General features: G+C 38.2%; 1 protein-coding gene across 1 annotated transcript in view; it reads left to right on the top strand.

Annotated features, from left to right (window-relative positions):
- Positions 1-21,884, top strand: part of LOC306857080 (protein diaphanous homolog 3-like) — a 326,012-nt gene that overhangs the window by 227,683 nt on the left and 76,445 nt on the right. The window contains exons 23-24 of the mRNA XM_079396755.1: positions 4,261-4,396; positions 20,534-20,629. Coding sequence (XP_079252881.1) covers positions 4,261-4,396; positions 20,534-20,629 — 232 coding nt within the window. The remainder of the gene's footprint in view (positions 1-4,260; positions 4,397-20,533; positions 20,630-21,884) is intronic.

The raw sequence follows: 21,884 nt of genomic DNA, 5'->3' as shown, positions 1-21,884 counted from the left end.
AGTAAAACTTGCTTCATATCATATAACTACACACAGAACTGTAAAGGTATTCCCGGAAACCCGTCAAAATAAAAGTTCGGTTTAACTTGGAAGACACTGCGACAGAAATATATTAATATTGTTCAGCGGACAGTACATACTGCTACTACTACTACTAGGCTACTATTAAAATTATTGAAACTTTATTATTATTTTTTTTTAGAAATTATCACACAACAGTTATTCCATTTTTTTTATTTTAATAGTAAACCCCCTTTGTTTGCCAAAATAAATAAACTTTGATTTTCAATAATTTAAAGAAATTAAATTAATGTTTTATGTCTTCATTTGAAAACCAGATACAGAACACAGAATTTCTGAGGAAAAATAAAACCTTTCATTAGGCTATTTTAAGAATAAATTTAAATAAACTAAGTTGTTTTTATGCATTCAAATAATTAGACATACTACACCAGAATTTAATAACAATAAAACATATGGTGAAAGAAAATAAAACACCCACTTATGAAAGTGGATGAAGATTTTAAATTTCTTGAAGTCTTTAACAACCTAGAAGTGATGATGTGTTTTAAAATGAACACGCACTAATGTAAACGTAGCCTAACTGTGCGTTCACACCGCCGGCGGCGAGAGCGTCAAAGCGGCCGGAAGTCATTCATTTTCAATGAGAGCCGGCGGCGAGCTCCGGCGGCGAGCTCCGGCGAGAGCGGCGCGGCGAGTCTTGGGCGGTGAGAGCGTCGAGGAGAGTTGAAATCAGGTCAACTTTATGGTAATGAGCTATGACGCGGTTGGGCGGCAACCAATCGGAATGTAGAAGTCCTCCGCTTGAGAGGGTTCCAGAGAACGCAGTTCTGTAAACTTTGGTTCCGACCACATTAGTTCCCATGCAAAATGGAAGAGAGATTAGTTATTGCTGTGGCGGGTTTCCCGATAATATTTGACGTGTCCCTGTTTGTGTACAGGGAGATAAATAAATAAAAATTATAGGGTACATTTTCCCGCTACAACGTTTGTTTTTCAGCGGGAATGCAATTTATTTGCTCAAAACAACACCGATTTGACCAATTACATTAAGGCTACACTTCAATCTGGACAGTTTGTAATGTAGGCTGCACACAAATTAATGTTAATTAAAGACCAAGGCTAGTAAATGTCTCCTATAATGTTGAAATTAGACTAGCACTTAACCATGAACACAAATCCACACCACACAAATGGCTTTTCATTGGCTCAACCTACTTGTTTCTTTTGCGGCTCCTTTAAATACAAGACGAGCATACGATCTACGTCAGAGCGTCAGCGCGTCCACGAATCTTTTCTACAGCGTCTCAGTCAGGGCGGCCAGGGCGAATTTTGACGCTCTCGATGCCGGCGGTGTGAACGCACAGTAACAGATGTGTAAACTGAAAACAATTTGTACTTTATTAAAATTATTTATTTGTGTTGGATATATTTTGTTCCTTTGTGCAGTGGCTCAGGAGATGAGGCTTTGAGTCTGTATAAATATCAACATTAAAAAATAGTTTTTTGAGATAATGTAATCTTATTAAAACTGATTTCATAAAACTGGTATCGAAAAAAGTATCGTTCAGGAACCGGTATCGAACTCAAGGTATCGGTACCGAAAATTTTTGAACGATACCCAGCCCTAGACACAACAGTTTCGATTGATGTATAACACTTATTTGTGTGACCAAAATCAACAGAGCATTTTTAGTGTATTTTGCACTTATCTTAAAAAAACCGAGTTCGTATCGCTGGCGATACAGCCGACCCCAATGGGTTAATATGGTTTCAGCTACATGTAGCTTAATCGTCAAGTCGGTTGGGATGGGTCAGTCAGGTGTTTTGTTGCTGCAGGAAATGGCAGTCTTGTCCATGTGACTGGCACCATGGACTCTTTGAAGTATCAAGCCATTTTGGGGAAGAGTGTGATGCCTTCGGTGTGTAAATTGAAGCTTGGTTATCACTGGACTTTCCAGCAAGACAATCATCCAAGTCTACCAGCGCTTGGTTCAGGGATGGGTCCAGGAATTTCCTTGAGTGGCCATCTCAGTCTCCGGATTTAAATCCCATTTGAATATTTTTGACGGGATTTGAAACAAGCGGTGGCAGCACAGAAAGCACAAAATGTCAGTGATCATAACATTATAACAGGCACCTTCCAAGTAAAGACCTGCACGATCACGGGACCCAACACAACAGAGCGTGGCGCGGGACAACACTTGATTGGCGAGTGTGGGCGGGTAGAGACTCGTGTGTGCGGCATGCGGCAGAATAAGAGTGTACTCACACTAGGCAATCTTAACCGTGCCCGAGCGCGTTTGACCCCCACAGCCCGGTATGTTTGAGTAGTGTGATCGCTCTGTGTTCATTTAGCTGGCCCTGGCTCGGTTGGAAGAGGTGGACCAGAGTATGGTCCAGTTGAGCTTGGGGCGCTGAACTTCCAATACGTGAAGCATGATTTCGATAAATGTAAATCTGAATATATGCTAATAAGTCTGAATATATTGAAGTAAATCTGAATATATGCTTATGTCTGAACATATAGTTATAAATTTGAATATATAAATGTAAATTGTGAATATATAGTTTTACTTAAAATATATATAGATATAGATTGTCAGGTTGGATGGAGGCAGACATTTTCAGGTTTCTCCAGAAATATCTAATTGGGTTCAATCCCAGGCTGTGGCTGGGCCACTCAAGGACATTCACAGAGTTGTCTATAAGCCACTCTTGCTGTGTGCCTAGGGTCCTTGTCCTGTTGGAAGGTGAACTGGCTGCCCAGTCTGAGGTTCTGAATGCTTTGGACTGGGTTTTTATTAAGGCTATCTCAATATTTTGGTGCATTGAGCTTTTCTTCTACCCTGACGAGTTCCTCACTCCCTGCCGCTGAAAAATAGGCCCACAGCATGAGGCTACTACCGCCATACTTTACTTTTGGGATGGTACTCTGCAGGTGATGAGCAGTGCCTGGTTTCCTTCAAACATTATACTTGGAATTGAGGTTCATCAGAACAGAGAATCTTTTTTCTGACAGTCTGAGGGTCTTGAGGGTGCAAATTCCAAGTGGGTTTTCGTGTGTCGTCACTGAGGCGATGATTGAGTCTGGCCACACCGCCAAAAAGCCCAGATCGGTGGAGTGTTGCAGTGATGTTTGTCCTTTTGTAGGTTTCTCCCATCTGCATATATGATCATGGAGCTCAACTAGAGTGACCATCAACTTCTTGGTCACCACTCTAACCAAAGCCCTTCTCCCATCAATTGCTCAGTTTGGCCAGGAGGCCAGCTCTAAGAAGAGTTCTAGTTGTTCCAAATGTCTTCATTATGGATAATGGAGGCTACATGATTCTGTGAAACTGCAATGCAGCAGAATTTTTCTGAACTCTTCCCCAGATGTGGTTTGATGCAATCCTGTTTCTGAGCTCTGCAGGCAGTTCTTTTGACCCCAGGGCTTGGTTTTTGCTCTGATATGCATTTTCAACTGTTAAACCTTTTATTAAGATGTGCAAGCCTTTCCAAATCATACCCATTCAATTCAATTTGCCACAGGTTAACTTCACTCGAAGTGTAGTAACATCTACAAGCAATATGAATGCTTCTAATCTAAATTTCAACTGTCCCAGATAAGGGTTTGAATACTTATGCAATGGAATCATTTAAGTTTTTTTTTAATATATAAATTTGCAAAGACGCTAAACCTGTTTTTTGCTTTGCCATTATGGTGTATGGAGTGTAGAATGATGTGAATTTGAAGTAATTTGAAGCTATTTAACATAAGGCAGCAACATAAAACATGAAAAAAATGAAAGGCACTTTCGAAAGTCACTCTGTGTGTATATGGAAATATATGGTGTATTTGGAAATATTTACATGTATATACATTTATATATTTTATAATATATATATATGTATATACACACTATATTGCCAAAAGTATTGGGTCACCCCCTTCTAATGAACAGGTTTGACTACTTTAGTAATTTCTATGAGTACAAATCTTAATGTTAAAGCATATAATGATATTCTAGAGAATTATGTGCTTCTAATTTTATAGCAACAGTTTTTTTTTTTTGCTTTTTCCATTTCCACAAGCCTCTGTCGGGTTGTTGAATATAAACATTTAAATATTTAAATGTGTAACACAACACTAAAGATCTTTAAGCACTGAAGTGTTACCACCAAACACTGAAAAAATATTCGCTTCAGACTTGTTTCCTCAATAGTCTGCTCTATCTCTGTCTTTTTTCTCTCTAGCAAGCAGTGAAGGAGAATGCAAGGAGAAGAGAGGCGGAGGAGAAGCAGAGGAAAGCGAGGATAGCCAAAGAGAAGGCGGAACGAGAGAAGCAGGAGCGGCAGATGAAGAAGAAGAGACTGCTGGAGGTCAACACAGGTGAGATGTTTATCAGTCACTCACTGAAAGTTTTCACGAGAGTGAGCTTTAGAAAAATCACCTTTGAAGATGGATGAAACAAGTCCCTGCACACGTTCCTAGGAGCTTGTTTTAAACCAGCAGAAGTGTGTCCTGTTGTCAATCTGTTACCATCGCTGATATAATACCACAAACATGCAATAAAATTCAATTCTGGGACTTGATTTTGAGGGTGTTGCTTTGTAGTGACTCTTGAGTTCTGAATCAGGCCGATCTGCATCTGCACGCCTCCTATAATGTTTATACAGGCTTTTATACACAGCGCAATGCATGATGATATTAGAGATGTGACTGGATTACAAACAGGTTCTGTGCACTCATGAGACACACATGAAATGAGTTTGCTATAATATATGTTTGCCACTCGTACTTGCCTCCTGCTGTTCAAGGAATGTGTGTGAGGATGTACACGCACGCAGCGGGCTCCCAGTGTTCACTGGGATGTTTTGTGTCCGTATGAAGGTCTCACGCTGAGTCAATACAGCAGAAGAGCAGCCTGCAGTGTGTTCTGCATGCACTTAATACACACAAAAACACACAAATGAGAAAATAGTGTGGCTCGATGAGAAGTCAGTAGTGAATATAGTGTTGGATTATGGTAGGATGTGTGGTGGTAATTAGGAGTGGTACAATGCAGTCCGTTGAGGAACATTGGCATCAGTCATGTGAAAGTGCTTTGAGAGGTAAGCTAAGAACTGGAGTATGAATATTAGGAGTTGCATTTGATGTTTGTGTGATGGTGGGAGATAACTGATTTTTAATTTTTTTGTATGTTTAAAAGCATAATCCTCAGAGTTGAATAAGTCAAGGTTTTTTTAAAGGATAGCCACTGAAGCTCATCTGATTCTCCTTGGTTTTGTTTCATTCAGTTTCTCTCTCTCTCTTTTTTCTTTTTTTAACTCTTGAAGGACTGCTGTCCTTCACTTTCATTTAAAACAAATCTCAGTGTTTAAGTCTCTAGAGCAGGTCTCTAATAAACCTTTTTAGGTTAATGTAGATTTCATTAGCTGTCTCATGACAGTCATTCAGAACTAAAGTGCTTCTGTTTCAACTCTTCTGTAAGGGTTTACTGACAACATTTCACTGCTGTCTTTGCTCAACAGGGGGCACTACACACTGTTCAGGCAGTCAGTGTCTGATTATTTATACATTTGGATGACTTCAAGACAGAGTGTCAGCTCTCTGCTTAAATCACTTGCCTCTCTGATTATATCTTTTCTTTGTGTCTTATTCTCTCTATTGAACAGTCTTTCCATTGAAATGTTATGCATCTCTGAGCATGAGTCTGTCTGAACTGAAGAAGGTTTCTTCTCTGCTTGGGTCTAGTTACACCTCATTCAGCTACCCAGTGCATCAACAGTTTGCATTTTGTTTCTTTATTTTGCTTTGATTGAGGTCCCTCTCTTTAATTGTAAACTTTGCTTTAAAGTTTTAATGAAAATTATGGTTTGTTTAGAGTGGAAATTATTAAAATTAATTAAAAAAAAAACTAAATAATTAGGCAGCACAGCTGTTTAATTGAATAACAAAATAGCAAGATTACTACTACTACTAATAATAATAATAATGTTGTTCAGCATAACAATAATTTCTGAAGGGTCATGTGACACTGCAGGCTGGAATGATACTGAAAATTCAGCTTTATCACAGGAATAAATTAAATTTTAAAATATATTCAAATACAAAAGTTATTTTAAATTGCTATAATAGCTTACAACATTACTACTTTTACTGTTTGTTTGAATTTTTTTACATTTATTTATTAATTGATTGATTTATTAAAAACAAAGGTGATTTATAAAAAGCTTTTGGTAAATATGAAAGACTTTTCAAAAAGATAAAAAAAGTCTTACCCCCAAATCTAACCCCGACCCCAAATTTTGTTGTGGTATTTTTAAAACATAATTTTTCATTTTTCTTCTGTTTTGTTGAAATCCTTGCATATTTGTAAGTGAATTGTCTGTACATTTTGAATCCGTTTTGGACAATGGCTATTTTGTGGTGGTAATAGGAAATTAAAAATCACAATTTGAAGCCATTTCAGAGCAAATGCATTAAGACTTTGGCTATTGTCAAAAAAAACTGAAAATATGTTAAGATGTTGAGTTTTTTTTTTTTTAAGCTGTATTGCCTAGCTTCATTTCTAAAGTGTCCTGTGGGTACTTCCTCCTCTATTTGTGGCCGCTCTCTCTCTATCTCTCTTTTCTCATCCTTTCATCGTCAATCAAACACCAGCAGTGTCCTCCTACAAGGACCGACTCCTCCACGCCAGAGTATGCAGGCTCTTATAGTGTCAGACCAATCTCTCTCTCTCTCCTTCTCCTTCTCTCACTCCGTCTTTCTGCTTGCACTGAAAGGATGAGTGGCTGAGCCACAGGTGGAGGAGTGTGTGCTGATTCCGATAGAAAAAAAGAGAGAGATACATAAGGTGGAGAGCGTGTAAATGAGCGAGTTAGTGTATGTGTGTTGAGCAGGCTCTGGCAGCCTCCCAACTGGTCTGAGTGTGTATAAATGTAGCTCTTTCAGGAGGCCTCAGGTGTCTCTTCAACTAATACTGCATCCTGTCCAGTCAACCAGTGTGATTGCTCTCTCATGTCCACAGATGCCGAGCCTCAGAGCAGCCACTCTTGCCCTGCAGCTCCCCAGCGCGTGCTAATCGGTGTTATCGTTAAAATTAGCGTGGGATAGACTGGAGCCAAAGAACTACAGACTTTTTCATTTGGAGCAGGAAAGCTCCTCTTTCTGCAACAGTCAGTGTTTTTGATCGGGCAGCCACTCAGATGGCTAACTGCTACCTGCCACATGTAATTGCATCAGTGTGCCGTTTTCCTGCAGTGTTTTGTTATTGCGGCCCTGTTGTCATAAACGCCATCACACTTACTTTGAGACTCGGGCCTTTCTCGTCAGTGCAACGTGTGCAGAAAACATAAAATGCACACACCTAGCAGTCCTGTCATTTTTCCCATCTTACTCATTTTATAGCATGTGTTGTTCCAATCTCATTTGCCCTTCAGTCTAGTTAGCCTGTGTGTATTCTTGAACTCGTTGTTTAGTGCGAGTTGAGTTTATATTGACTGAGTGAATGAGTTTATATTGACTCTCTTAGCAGCATGAAAAACACAGCTGCTATTAGGTTCTATAATAAATTACACAGTGACAATACTGTGAGTCTGCCACTGAACACCTTATAATCACTGAAGCTGTTACTGATTGCATGTTTAGACGGGTTTGCGCAACTGTTTTGCAGTTCAGTGCAAGCTCCCTAGCAAGTTATAAACAAAACTCTTTACACTGTACAGTACATGGGTGTTTTGTTCCATTTTAAAGGGATAGTTAATCCATAAATTAAAAAAAAAAGTCAATTACTCACCCTCATGTCGTTCCAAACCCATAAGACCTTCGTTCATCTTCAGAACAACAAAAAAATATATATTTTTGATTAAATCTGAGACTTTCTGACCCTGCATTGACAGCAATGCAACTGAAACATTCAGGGCCCAAAAAAGTAGTAAAGTCATCGTTAAAATAGTCAATGTGATATACACTCACCTAAAGGATTATTAGGAACACCTGTTCAATTTCTCATTAATGCAATTATCTAATCAACCAATCACATGGCAGTTGCTTCAATGCATTTAGGGGTGTGGTCCTGGTCAAGACAATCTCCTGAACTCCAAACTGAATGTCAGAATGGGAAAGAAAGGTGATTTAAGCCATTTTGAGCGTGGCATGGTTGTTGGTGCCAGACGGGCCGGTCTGAGTATTTCACAATCTGCTCAGTTACTGGGATTTTCACGCACAACCATTTCTAGGGTTTACAAAGAATTGTGTGATAAGGGAAAACATCCAGTATGCGGCAGTCCTGTGGGCGAAAATGCCTTGTTGATGCTAGAGGTCAGAGGAGAATGGGCCGACTGATTCAAGCTGATAGAAGAGCAACTTTGACTGAAATAACCACTCGTTACAACCGAGGTATGCAGCAAAGCATTTGTGAAGTCACAACACGCACAACCTTGAGGCGGATGGGCTACAACAGCAGAAGACCCCACCGGGTACCACTCATCTCCACTACAAATAGGAAAAAGAGGCTACAATTTGCACGAGCTCACCAAAATTGGACGGTTGAAGACTGGAAAAATGTTGCCTGGTCTGATGAGTCTCGATTTCTGTTGAGACATTCAGATGGTAGAGTCAGAATTTGGCGTAAACAGAATGAGAACATGGATCCAGCATGCCTTGTTACCACTGTGCAGGCTGGTGGTGGTGGTGTAATGGTGTGGGGGATGTTTTCTTGGCACACTTTAGGCCCCTTATTGCCAATTGGGCATCGTTTAAATGCCACGGCCTACCTGAGCATTGTTTCTGACCATGTCCATCCCTTTATGACCACCATGTACCCATCCTCTGATGGCTACTTCCAGCAGGATAATGCACCATGTCACAAAGCTCGAATCATTTCAAATTGGTTTCTTGAACATGACAATGAGTTCACTGTACTAAAATGGCCCCCACAGTCACCAGATCTCAACCCAATAGAGCATCTTTGGGATGTGGTGGAACGGGAGCTTCGTGCCCTGGATGTGCATCCCACAAATCGCCATCAACTGCAAGATGCTATCCTATCAATATGGGCCAACATTTCTAAAGAATGCTTTCAGCACCTTGTTGAATCAATGCCACGTAGAATTAAGGCAGTTCTGAAGGCGAAAGGGGGTCAAACACCGTATTAGTATGGTGTTCCTAATAATCCTTTAGGTGAGTATAAGTAGTTCAACCTTAAATTTATGAAGCTACGAGAATACTTGTGCAAAGAAAACAAAAACGCCTTTGAACGCTAAAAAGCATCATTCAAAAATTAATTGTTGGTGAGATTTTCTTTGCTTTTCTTTTTTTTTTTTTTTTTTTTTAAATAAGACCGTTATGCTCCCCATAACTGCAATTAATTGTAAAAAAAAAAATAATAATAATTTTTTATTAAAATTAATAAAAATTATTAAAACTAATATTAAAATTTAAAGTTTTATATTGTAATATATTTTAAAAAGTAATTTATTGAAATTAATTTTCAGCAGCCATTGCACCAGTCAGTGTCACATGATACTTGAGAAATGTATTTAATATAATGATTTGATTGTCAATAAACATTTCTTTCTATTATCAATGTTTAAAACAGTTGTGCTGCTTAATATTTTTGAGGAAATAAGCTTTTTTCAGGATTCTTTGACTAGAAATAATGTGAAATTATTTTAATCAGTTTAATGCATCCTTGCTGAACAAAATTAAATTATAAAAAAAAAAAAAACAGATCCCAAACTTTTGAATGGTAGTGTGTATCTTATCTTATTTATAAAAGATTAGATTTTGTTTAATGTAATATTAATTATTTTTAATAATTAAATTATGCTGAGCTGAGTTTTTATTTTTACAAAAAAAAGACAGCTGTCTTGTGATGTATATTTGTGCAGGGAAGAAAAAAAAGTTCATAGGGCCCAGTGTATCCATGGTTCATAGTTCAATACAGAATTTAAAATTTGGTCACAACTTGGTGCATTCATGCTTACAGTAAACTGTGATTGGTTACAACTATCCTCTATTGCAAAAAGAAAGCATGTTGCAAATAGAATATTTAGTTGTCGTTCTAAAAAATTTTTTTAATGAAAACTGTTCCCAATTAGATAATATCTGCAGTTATTTTGCGATTAATTGTCCAGCCCTACTGTTGTTGTTTTTTTAGCAGTTGTCCTGGCTCAGGTGCAGCAGGAGCTGCAGACAGAGGGGTGACATCAAAGAGCTTCTCAGAGAATGTCGCCTTCAAAGAGAGCCCATCCTCTGCTTCCTCTTCCCTCCCGTCTGCTTTCTATCACAAATCTCTTTCACACCAATTAGTTTCTAATCATGTTCCTCTTTATCTCTCTTTTCTTTCCCGCGCTCAGAGCTCTGATGTGACACTCGTGTGCTGGCAGCGAGTGTGTGCGTGCAGCTCTTTAACACACGGGCTGCACTAAGCGCAGTGTGTGCACTGCTTTGGAAAAAAGAATAAGCGGCTGGTTTTTATTCAAAAATAATAACAATTCTTCCTCTCTCTCTTTATCTCTCACTCAAGAGTTTTTGATGATGTCTGTCTCCCGTCTGAAGTCAGACAGCACAAATTGGCTCTTTTGTGTTTCCAGGTTACCGTTGCCACTTCTCCCGTTCGTCTCCACGGAGACTGTCAATTAAAGCACCGTGGTAATCTGAACCGCCCCGTTGAGAAGAGGCGACACTCTGTACGTGTTAGGGTTAGTGTAAGCGGGCCGCTCTTTGGTGGGTGGTAGGATGTGTGAGAGAGAGAAAAAATATAAGAAATTGGTTTGGCACTGTTAGCAGGAGAGGAAACTGTGCACTAGTTTCCTCTGAAATGTTTTGGAGCCACACACACACTGAGAGCGCGATGATTCAAGACCAGATCGGAGGAGTAGAGGGAACTACATGAACATGTTTTCAGAGAGTGGGGAGGGTCTCTGTGTTTGTGGAAAGCAACAGACCAGCCATCTAACAGAATTAGGTCACATATCCATAGACACAGAGCAAATGCAGTCACCTGTGTGTTTCCTAATTCCACCAAGTGCTGTAAAAGCCCAGCGTTCCGGCTACTGTGTACCAGATATCGGCTTTCCTCCAGGAGGAAGCCACAGGGAAGCTCCCAGCTCCCTGGAGCTCAGAAACGAGTTGATGAAACTGACTCTGAAGCCTACAGCCTATGGAAAGGAGTATGTACTTAGATGCAATGAAAGCTTAATGAAAGATTTAAAAATAAATCAAGCCTCACAAAGAGACTAGAATTTAACAGGCCTTCGAAGAATTTCACTCAGCTACAAGTTGTCTCTCCACACTGAATGAAAAAAACTACTGCTCGACTGCCACAGCCTTTATTATAAAGCTATATGAGCAGAATTTTGGACCAATGAGATTTCTCAGTGGGCAGAGGTACCTAACGCAATGCTAAAGCTCAGATTTGCATTAAGGGAGACCTATTATGCCACTTTTTACAATTAGTAATACAGCTGCACGATTAATCATTAAAAGATCGCAATCTCGATTCAAACACCCACGTGATCTCGTTTCTCAATGTCAACGATTCGCCTGTCTATTAAACCTTTGAAAAAACCTTACCGGAACATTCAAATCGGTGTTCGTGCTGCCGCTGGCACAGAAAGCCGTTATCATGTAGGTAAGAAACAGCTTCACAAACAGTTTCTCTCAACTACACAGTATTATTTCTGTCTGACAATTCATTCATATTATCACAGAAATACTGGGATGAAAGTTTATAGTTTGGATATAAACGTTGATGTCTATAGTAGCGATCAAAATAGAGCAAATCACCTTTTAAAAGTAATTTGCGCTTCAAATAACGTTTGTGTAGGTTACACTGTTTAGCCACTAGGTGGAGACAAGTGACTGTTTTTATTGAATGTATTTATTGAATCATTCATTCAAGAGATTTGTTCAAAAATGCTGATTGATCCAGTAATGAAACAAGTGAAGTATTTGAGTGAGTCATGGAATCATTCATTCAAACCAATTTTTCATCATTTTAATATTAAAAATTGGTTTAGTTAAATATATTATTTTAAATAAATATTTTATATATTAAAATTAACAAAAAAAAAATAATTAAACACTTTTAAACTGGCTGCAGCCATTACTATTTTATCTCAGCCTTTTGTAAATTATGCGTTAATTTATTTTCAGAATCGTGGGAATATCGTGATCTCATTTTGAGACACAAAAAAATCGTGATTCACAATTTATCCAGAATCGTGCAGCTCTAATATGTAATATGTCACAGGTGTCCCCAGAATGTGTCTGAGAAGTTTCAGCTCAAAATACCCCACGGATAATTTATTATATCGTTTTGATAATGCACACTGTTTTTGTGCATGTCTCTTGAAATTCAATTGAGCTGCTGCTCCCTGTCCCCTTTTCCAGAATAAGGCTATGCCTTTACAGCTTGTACCTCAGATACTTTGTCAAAAAACATCAGTTTGGTTTTGATTATCATGACTATCGTGCTGAAATCATGCGTTTTAAACCATATTAGTTTAAACTTCTGATATACAGTTTTTAAGCGCACACATCTGAAGCACGCGCACAGAAAGCGGCTGTCACATGGCATGCGAGTACTAAACTAAGTTCTCTTTCATGTCTTAATGCACCTAACTGTCAAATACATACAAGTTAAGTTATAAAAACAGTGGTCTTTGAAGGTAAACAGCTGGGAAAGAAATCGCATGTTTATATTAGATCTGTGTGGCAGCAGCGTAATATACAGTAAATAAATCAATAAATCTTCTCTCTTTTCTCCTCTGAGGCTGGGACTCTAAATAGTGTTCTGTGCTCGTCTGTGTAGCCAAAGACAGAAGAGTTAGCATGCTTTGCTCAAACTTTTGCCATGGCATTAGAACTGGTATACCGTTGTCGCTTGTGAAAACACAATGGGTGGAAACGTGCAGATTAAGGGGTGGTATTATTATATAATAAGATCCCCTTTCTACATCACAGGGGCAGCGAAATTTTTTCCACAAGCTTGCAGAGAAAGGCTTACAAAATATTTGCTGGGTTGTTCTTTTTCTGGGTTGGTAGATACACCGCGGACCCAATTATAGCACTTAAACACAGAAGTAGTCAGATTTTCGTGATGTCACCTTTGAAGAGGTTTATTACTTGCTATGCTATTAGTGCATCCCCATGTGTGTGTATGTGTATGTGTATATATATGTATATGTATGTATATGTATAGATATATATATATATATATGTATGTATATATATGTATATGTATATGTGTATATATATGTATATGTGTATATATATGTATATGTATAGATATATATATATATATATATATATGTATGTATATATATATGTATATGTATATATATGATATATATACCTTGAGTGTGAAATGAGTAGGCTACATTTTTGTGAGTTTCCTATCAGGTGCAACTACTTGTTTGCAAAGGCTGCATCACATTAGCCAGATGCTTTTATCCTAAGTGATCTCAGTGTATGCATGTCATCAGCTTGTGTTTTCTCTGGAAATCAAACCTAAGGTATTGGCGACATTACCGCTCTGCTGGGTTCACAAATCATGAGTTTCTTTAAGATTTATACGATAAATTGAACCTTCTAGGCCTCAGATTAACTCCAGCTGAGTTTATTCATGAGATCCAAAAATATTCTCTTTATCTTTCACTGACGTTTCTTCCTTTTTTTGAGGATAGTGAAAATATTTGACGTTTACGATTTAATGATCAGAATATGCACCTGACAAATCAGATTAGCAGGTGGCATTTTGTCAAAGCCATAGCAGACAGACAGTGGAGCAAATGTGCTCTTTGTATCAGTTCAGGAAAATATGATATGAAAGATGAGAACAAGAAAAGAGGGTTGATGAATGATTATAGGGGAGGTAATTGTGGTCTTCATTATTTGTCATCTCTCTTTGAACTGTGAGCGCCTCTGTGTACGTCAGAAATTATTGTGCTGTCCTGTCATTATAGCTCATCCCGTGCAGATGGCCGTCCAGCTCCTTGACACACTCAGTTTGATCTCAGATCTGCAAATATCATGCATTTGTCATCTGTCTGCAACATTTCATAAATTTGAGCAGGGCTGAAGTGTAGCTTCTCCTTTAAAGGATTAGTTCACTTTTAAAAAAACTTTTGCTGATAATTTACTCACCCCCATGTCATCCAAGATGTCCATGTCTTTCTTTCTTCAGTCGAAAAGAAATTAAGGTTTTTGATGAAAACATTTCTCCATATAATGAACTTCAATGGGCCCAAACGGTTCAAGGTCAAAATGACAGTTTCAGTGCAGCTTCAAAGGGCTTTAAACGATACCAGACGATGAATAAGGGTCTTATCTAGCGAAACAATCGGTCATTTCATAAATAAAGTTTAAGTTTTATAAGCACAAATGCTTGCCTTGCTCTGTTCTGTGATGCGCGTTCGTGACGTCACGTAATACGCAATGACGTTGAAAAGGTCACGGTTGACTTAGGCGGAAGTACCGAGTCAGTGTTTACAAATGTGCGGAAGGAGGACCATATACACATATTCAAATGTCTTTGTGTCAGTTTATCGTTTAAAATGCCCATTTGTGCGTATCCTGGGTGTTTTAATATTAAAAAGCCTACTGACTCGGTACTTCCGCCTAAGTCAACCGTGACCTTTTCCACGTAATTGCGTATTACGTGACGTCACAAATATTTTTTTTAAATTCATTGCATTGTTCATTGCTTACATTTTTGAATTAATTCAACATAGATGTATACGGTTTTATTTGAGGAACAACTGTCCTCTCTCTCTGTCTTTCTCTCCAGTTTGAGTGCTTCTATTCACTCTCTCTTGTATTTATGAAAGAGGGAGAGCGAGAAGAGAGGCAACAGCAATCAAGCCAAACGTCTTTTCCGTTCCTTGCTAAATCACACCATATCCTTCCCTCTCACACCTCCTCTCTCTTCTTCACTCAGCTCTTTATTAAAGCCACCCTCCATCCCTCTCTCCTCCATCAGAGACCCAGCAGGCTACCTCCTATCACTTATCACTCTTTTGGGTTCACTCTCTCTTTCTCTATTTCCCTTAAATCACACCCTCTCTGTCTGTCTAGCCATCCTTCCTGCATCCTGACTACCTATTACTTTCTTGTGAAAAAAGAAGAACCATGCCAAATGGAAAACTGTGTGCATGGTAATGTCATTCACCCCAGTCCGTATTCACTCTCATTTCCTTTGACTTGCACTCTCTCTCCTCTCTCGCTAAGTAAATATTCTAAGCATGACCCTTACTTGTAAATTGTGTTGGTTCAAGGCTGCATATAATTAGTCAGGTCTGATTGAACAGTAGGTTTGCCTGTGGGTGTAGCGAAGAGTCTCTCTCTCTCTCTCTCACACACACACTTTTCCATGATTACATCTCTTTCCTCAAGCCCCCACTCAATAGCATGTTAGTAGTCATTATTTCTCCCCTTTCAGTCTTAAGTATTACTCTCTTGTTTTCTTCCTGCTCTCTTATTAACTGTATTTTCTGTAGTACCGAGTTACCTACTGGTGCACCTTTGTCTTCACACCTGTCCGTTAGCGCCTGTCTGTCTGTTTGTCCATCCATCTGAAATCTCTGGTTTCTGAAGCATTGCCATGACAGCTGCAGCAGTCCAGGGTCCTTTGGGTGAAGAGTATGGTGTTGGAACGCAGAGATAAGTGATTGACAGTGATTTTCTCGTGGTCAGGTTCAGTGCCAGCCGCTCGCTCTTGGCCTGGCATTTGGCAGTAAAATAAAAAATAACTCATTTGCTCACCACTCACTCACACACTGTCCGCTATTAGCGGAGACATGGAGGACGGCTGAGTTTGTGTTTTGTATATGTTGTCTTGTTTTCATGCACTCTGCTCCCTTCGAAAGCAAATTATGATGCCAGTCATGCAGCTTGAGGAGACGTGTGCAAGTACTGTTCTAAGTGATTGGTGATTATCTGCTTGGCATATAATATTATATTACACTAGAGCTGGGCGGTACATCGAGTTTGTATGATATATCGCTATATTTTTTTATAAGCGATACGGTATGAAGCAATGCCGTTAATATCGATATACAGTAGTTTGATACGAGCACATCTGAAAAAATATCTAAGGAGGACACCGACTGAACTGCTGCAGAGAAAGTGCGTAATACAATTTGTTCTAAACATGTGACAAGCGTTATATGAAGGGCTTTAAAAAAAACCTCGTAAGAGAGAGTAGCCTATTTAGTTTATAGTTTCAGTTTGAAGCGGCTCGCGCTCACCCCGTCAGACGCTTTGACAGAAAGGATGCGTGTGAAGCTGACGGAGATGCTACTCGCGCTGTTTAATGTGTTTGAGATGTGCTGTTTTCCTTAATGCATAACTTACATTTCACAGGTATATTCTACATCTGTAAATGTTAGAAAGCCATGGAAATATTTCCATTTTGCTGTCAGAAGTGCATGAGCTTTTGCTTTGTGATTCTCCGCTAAACTTCACTGACTTAATTTAGAACATGCGCGCCATACAGACAGAGCGCAATGAAATTAGAGCGCAATAACTCTTTGCTGAAATATTTGTGGTTGGACAATAAATGTGACATGTAAAATTTTAAACCTACAAGTGTATTTGTATGATAGCACTAATTGTAAAGTGTAATGGGGTAATCACAATAGCCTTTTACTTAGTCTGTGTTTTATTTTCATTTTTAGTTTAGTAAATTTAACTTCTGCTTTAAAAGCATTATATTTGTTTTTAGATTGCAATGGTACAATGTAAGAATATAATGTGATTTTAACCCTTTTTTGCACATAATATATGCCTACATGCTTATGTTCACTTTGTTTAATCCAAATACAAAATACGGAGAGATATACCGTATACCACAAATCAGAAAAAAAATACAGAGATATGAATTTTTGCATAATTTGTCCAAAGAGGACATACCAATTAAAAATATTGCCAGTGTTTGGTTGTCCCAGTGGGCATTGTTGATTCAGGAGGTGCAACAATCAGCCAAGCACCGTCTAGACAAGGTTCTTCCACAACATTTTCTGTACAAACAAGCAGGAGACTTGTGATGGTAGCTGCAGTGAGGCAAACACTTTGAAGGGGCTACAGAGTTCTGGAGCTGAAGGTGCACCAGACAACATATCAAGGGCCCTGGACAACACTGGCCGATACAGGAGTGTGACACAAAAGAGGACAATGTTCAAAAAGAACCATGTCACAGCATTTCTGGAGTTTGCCAAAAGGCTTGACACATGGCTCTGGTGTTCACAGGGGGAATGTGGAAAAGATTTCGTAGTCAGATGAGACCAACATAGAACCATTTTTAGCTTCAAAGTGAAGTGTATACTAAGCACTGGTCAAGAATGTGTTGTTAAAATCGAAGGACGAATAGCTGATGCAGAATACAGGAAAATTGTGCAAAATTATGTTTCAGTCTGCCAAAAATTTACCTAAATCATATTTTTATAGGGAAATTAGGTTTTAATCCTTTGAAATATTTCTTCATAATATCAAAATGATTTTTTTCTCTTAAATTGTAATAAAATATAATATATTAAATTTAGCAAGGTACTGCATTTCTGTTGGAGAGTGTGGTGATAAGTGGTTGGTCTATCATACACACACTTTATCACAGACTCACACTCTTTATATCTAATTGAAGCTTGGCTAGTAAAGGTCAGTAGTTCTGTGCTTTCTCTTCTCTGATAGTTTTCCATTGTTGGCTGGCTGCTCCTTCTGATCTACTGACAACACTCTGTACAAAAGAGCTACACATTCTCCTCTATTCACTTTCTCTCACTTCCACACTCACTCTCTATTTCTCCATCCCTCTCTTACTCAGACAATAGTTGCTGATTGAAAATGGCCTATATTATCAGAGCCTATGACTGAGTCTGTCTGGCTTTTTACAATTCAATTATTCTTTAAAAAGGTTTTTTTAAATAAACAATAATTTTTAATAAAACATGGTGTGAGCTTAATGGGAACAGGGGTATGCTTAAAGGGTACACAAATGTACCCATTAAGCACAGCCAGACTTTTTGTATTTAATGATGTATATCTTAATCAAAATTCTTTTGTCATATTTTATTTTAACATAACTTTTTGTACCGAATTCAATATCTTGTGCACTAAAAATGTCTCAATGTAGATTTTGGTGAGCTTAATAGGTACGTTTACCATATATATATATGTATATATATGTGTATGTGTGTGTGTGTGTGTGTGTGTGTGTGTGTATATATATATATATATATATATATATATATATATATATATATATATATATATATATATATATATATATATATATATATACATGCATGCATGCATGCATGCATGCATGCATGCATACACACACACACACACAGGTGCTGGTCATAAAATTTGAATATCATGAAAAAGTTGATTTATTTCAGTAATACCATTCAAAAAGTGAAACTTGTATATTAGATTCATTCATTACACACAGACTGATATATTTCAAATGTTTATTTCCTTTAATTTTCATGATTATAACTGACAACAAATGAAAGTCCCAAATTCAGTATCTCAGAAAGCGCTCTCTACGGAAATAAACTCCTTACAGAACGGGTATTAGGACCCGGGGAGGCTGTCGCTGCACGTGCACGTTTACTTTTTTACACACTGAAGGCGTACATGCATTTTGTACATGCATTCTCAGTTTAAATGCAGCGATCCAAAGCAGGCAAAACTTTGCTTCAAGAAGGAGCCACACTGCTAGCACATCCCTGAGCACATGTGAGTTAATGTACATAAAAAACATAGCAGTATATTTCATTGTACACATGGGGTACTTTTTATCTCGGTGTTCACCAAACCCATCTTGAGTGTTTGCTGCTAAAAAGCTAATTTTTTAGTTTGTACATCTGACTGTAGAAGCCAGTCCCATTTGAAGTTCCAGTCATGTCAGATAACTGAATATGCTGAGGATTGTGTTTGGATGAAAGCATTTTCTTTTCCTGATTTTTTTTGTTTGTTTGTTTTTTTCCTTGAAACCCTCCCAAACAACATGTGGTGTAGGTGCTGATGTTTTTTAGCCACTGTGAGTCTTTAGCCACTCAAACTCTCCTCCTCACCGTGCATTAGGATGATATAGAGACACTTCCTGTTAGACACTTCTTAATTATTGCCCTGGTGGTGGAAATGGGAATTTTACCCAGCTCTAGCTTTTTTCTTAAAGTAACTTTCTAATTTGTGAAGCTCAATTATCTTTTGCTGCACATCAGAAATATATTCTTTGGTTTTTCTCATTGTGATGAATGATGAAGGGAATTTGGCCTTTGTTTTCTCTCCCATTTATATTCCTTTATATTTATATTCTCTCCTATTTATATTACAGGAAGCCATAGCTGGATAATTTCATGTTCATAATCACCCTGGTGTGCTCAAAATTGTAAATATGAATGGGAATATACTATACAGATATTTTACTCATAAGAATTTCTAGGGGTATCAATAATCGTGTCCAACGTGTATTTGAGAAAAACATTTATAACATAATGAGATTTCCCCCCATTTTCAGTTGTTTTAGTTCAACGAAAGGTTAGATTTGTGTGATCTTTAAAAAAAAAAAAAAAAACATCAAAAGGATTAATAATGCAGGTTTATTTTCACATTAATAATGCAGGTTTATCATACATATACATATATATATATATATATATATATATATATATATATATACATATACACACACACACACACACACACACATAACTGTACTAGCATGGGACTAACTCTCATGAAATAATATCATGACAGTCAGGTTATTCTGTAAATAGTTTTGGTTTAATTCTGAATCAGCCCAGATGATAGGTGTCACAACCTACCGGTGGAAAAGTGAGCACTTCTGCAGCGTTAGCACGCACGCTCACATGCTTTTTGATTTGTTTTGTGTTGTGTGTGTGTGTATGTGCACTTGCTGTGTCGGTGTAAAGATTAATATTTGGAGGTTACAGTGTCAAGGCCCGCAATGCTTACCCACGCTCACCCATCCACGGGTTCAACCCACAACAGATGTCCTCTCACACAAGCCTTTTTCTTCAAATCTGCTGAAAAGGACACTTTCCAGCCACGCTGATTTATTCTCTGTCACTGGATGTGTGTGAGCACATGCGTGATGTGTTTGTGACCGTGAGCGGTGTGGTGTTCCTCCTGCCTGCCGTGGATCCCACAGGCCTCCTTGTGTCTCTGGAGTCCCTCTATGTGAAAGCCAGTGGCCTGAGGTTAACTGCCTGCACCACTCAGCTGTTTTTACGATCAGCCCTCCAAACGCTGCAAAACGCCTGTGGATTTGTGTAGAGGTGCAGAGGAGATGTATAGAGGAGTTTAAGAGCCTGCCTGCCTCTCAAATTGTCCAAGTCGACGCTGTGATATACCGTTCACAGAAGGCTGCTTTAGTATTTTTTCTTTTTTCTCAGCATTCCTGCAGAGACCCTTAAGGCCGGTTTAAGTGATGCTATGGAATGACCCTCCACATCCTAATGTTTTTCTCTTCCTTCTTCCTCTCTCCTGTAGAGAACGATGAGACCGGTGTGATGGATTGTCTGCTGGAGGCGCTGCAGTCTGGAGCTGCTTTCAGAGACCGCAGGAAAAGAGCACCCAGACCCCGAGGTGAGTATCCTCACACTCCTCTTGAATCTTTTCTTTCTTTCTTTCTTTTTCTTTCTTTCCTTCTTTCTTTCCTTCTTTCTTTCCTTCCTTCTTTCCTTCTTTCTTTCCTTCTTTCTTTCTTTCTTTCTTTCTTTCTTTCTTTCTTTCTTTCTTTCCTTCTTTCTTTCTTTCCTTCTTTCCTTCTTTCTTTCTTTCTTGTTCCAGACAGCTTATTTTTTCCATATCTGTACTAGTTTTATGTCTATTTGTTTGTTTATTAGTTATGTAGCTATGTGTCACCTGCAGTAATGTACAGTAAGCCAGCCACCATCACAAAATAAATCCCTAGTATCCCGACAAAGAGTGAAGGGATAACTGTTTATTTTCCCTTATATATACTGTAGTAGTAGCAGCCTAAAGCACCCAGCGGTTGAGAGTCTTTCTCCTGCGAAGTGAGGTGTGAGATAAGCTAGAGAGTGTCGTCTGTACTCTTCATGTTGTGTGTCCTACCCAGCTGAGAGGCTCAGGTTTGTTGACTGCAGACAGCTATAGCCTGACCAAAAATTGAGTTTTCCTTTCAAAAGTCTGGGTTATTTTTTATTTTTGAAAATCTCTTATGCTCACCAAGGCTGCAAAAATATAGAAAACTGTAACATTATTAAATATTATTAAAATTTAAAATAACAGTTTTCAGTGTAATTTATTCCTGCGATGACAAAGCTGAATTTTCAGCAGCCATTACTCCAGTCTTCAGTGTCACATGGTACTTAAGAAATCATTCTAAGATGCTGATCATTTACTATTATTATCATTGTTGAAAACAGTTGTGCTGATTTTTCTTCCCTCTCCAGGATTCTTTTATGAATAGAATATTCAAAAAACAGCATTTATTTGAAATAGAAGTATTTTGTAACATTAAAGGGGCATAGAGGAACTGCAATAATATACAATATTTGAAAAATGTGTTTTTTGAACATTAATGCATGTCAACATATCCTGTTACACCAAATACACAAAATAATGATCTTTAAAATAGCATCGTATGACCCCTTTAAAGTGTCTTTACTGTCTTGTTGATCCATATAATACGTCCTTGCTGAATAAAAACATAAATTCCTTATAAGTAACCTATAAGTACTGCCCAACTTATATATTTTTTTAGTGATAGTTGTTCATGAGTCACTTGCTGCTCCTGAATGATTAAACTGCCCACTTTTCTTCAGAAAAATCCTTCAGGTCCCACAAATTCTTTGGTTTTCCAGCATTTTTGAACCCT

The sequence above is a fragment of the Barbus barbus genome (genome assembly GCF_936440315.1).
Source record: "Barbus barbus genome assembly, chromosome: 37".
Lineage (NCBI taxonomy): Eukaryota > Metazoa > Chordata > Actinopteri > Cypriniformes > Cyprinidae > Barbus > Barbus barbus.
The sequence above is the reverse complement of the archived record's forward strand: the minus strand, read 5'-3'. Positions and strand labels throughout refer to the sequence as shown.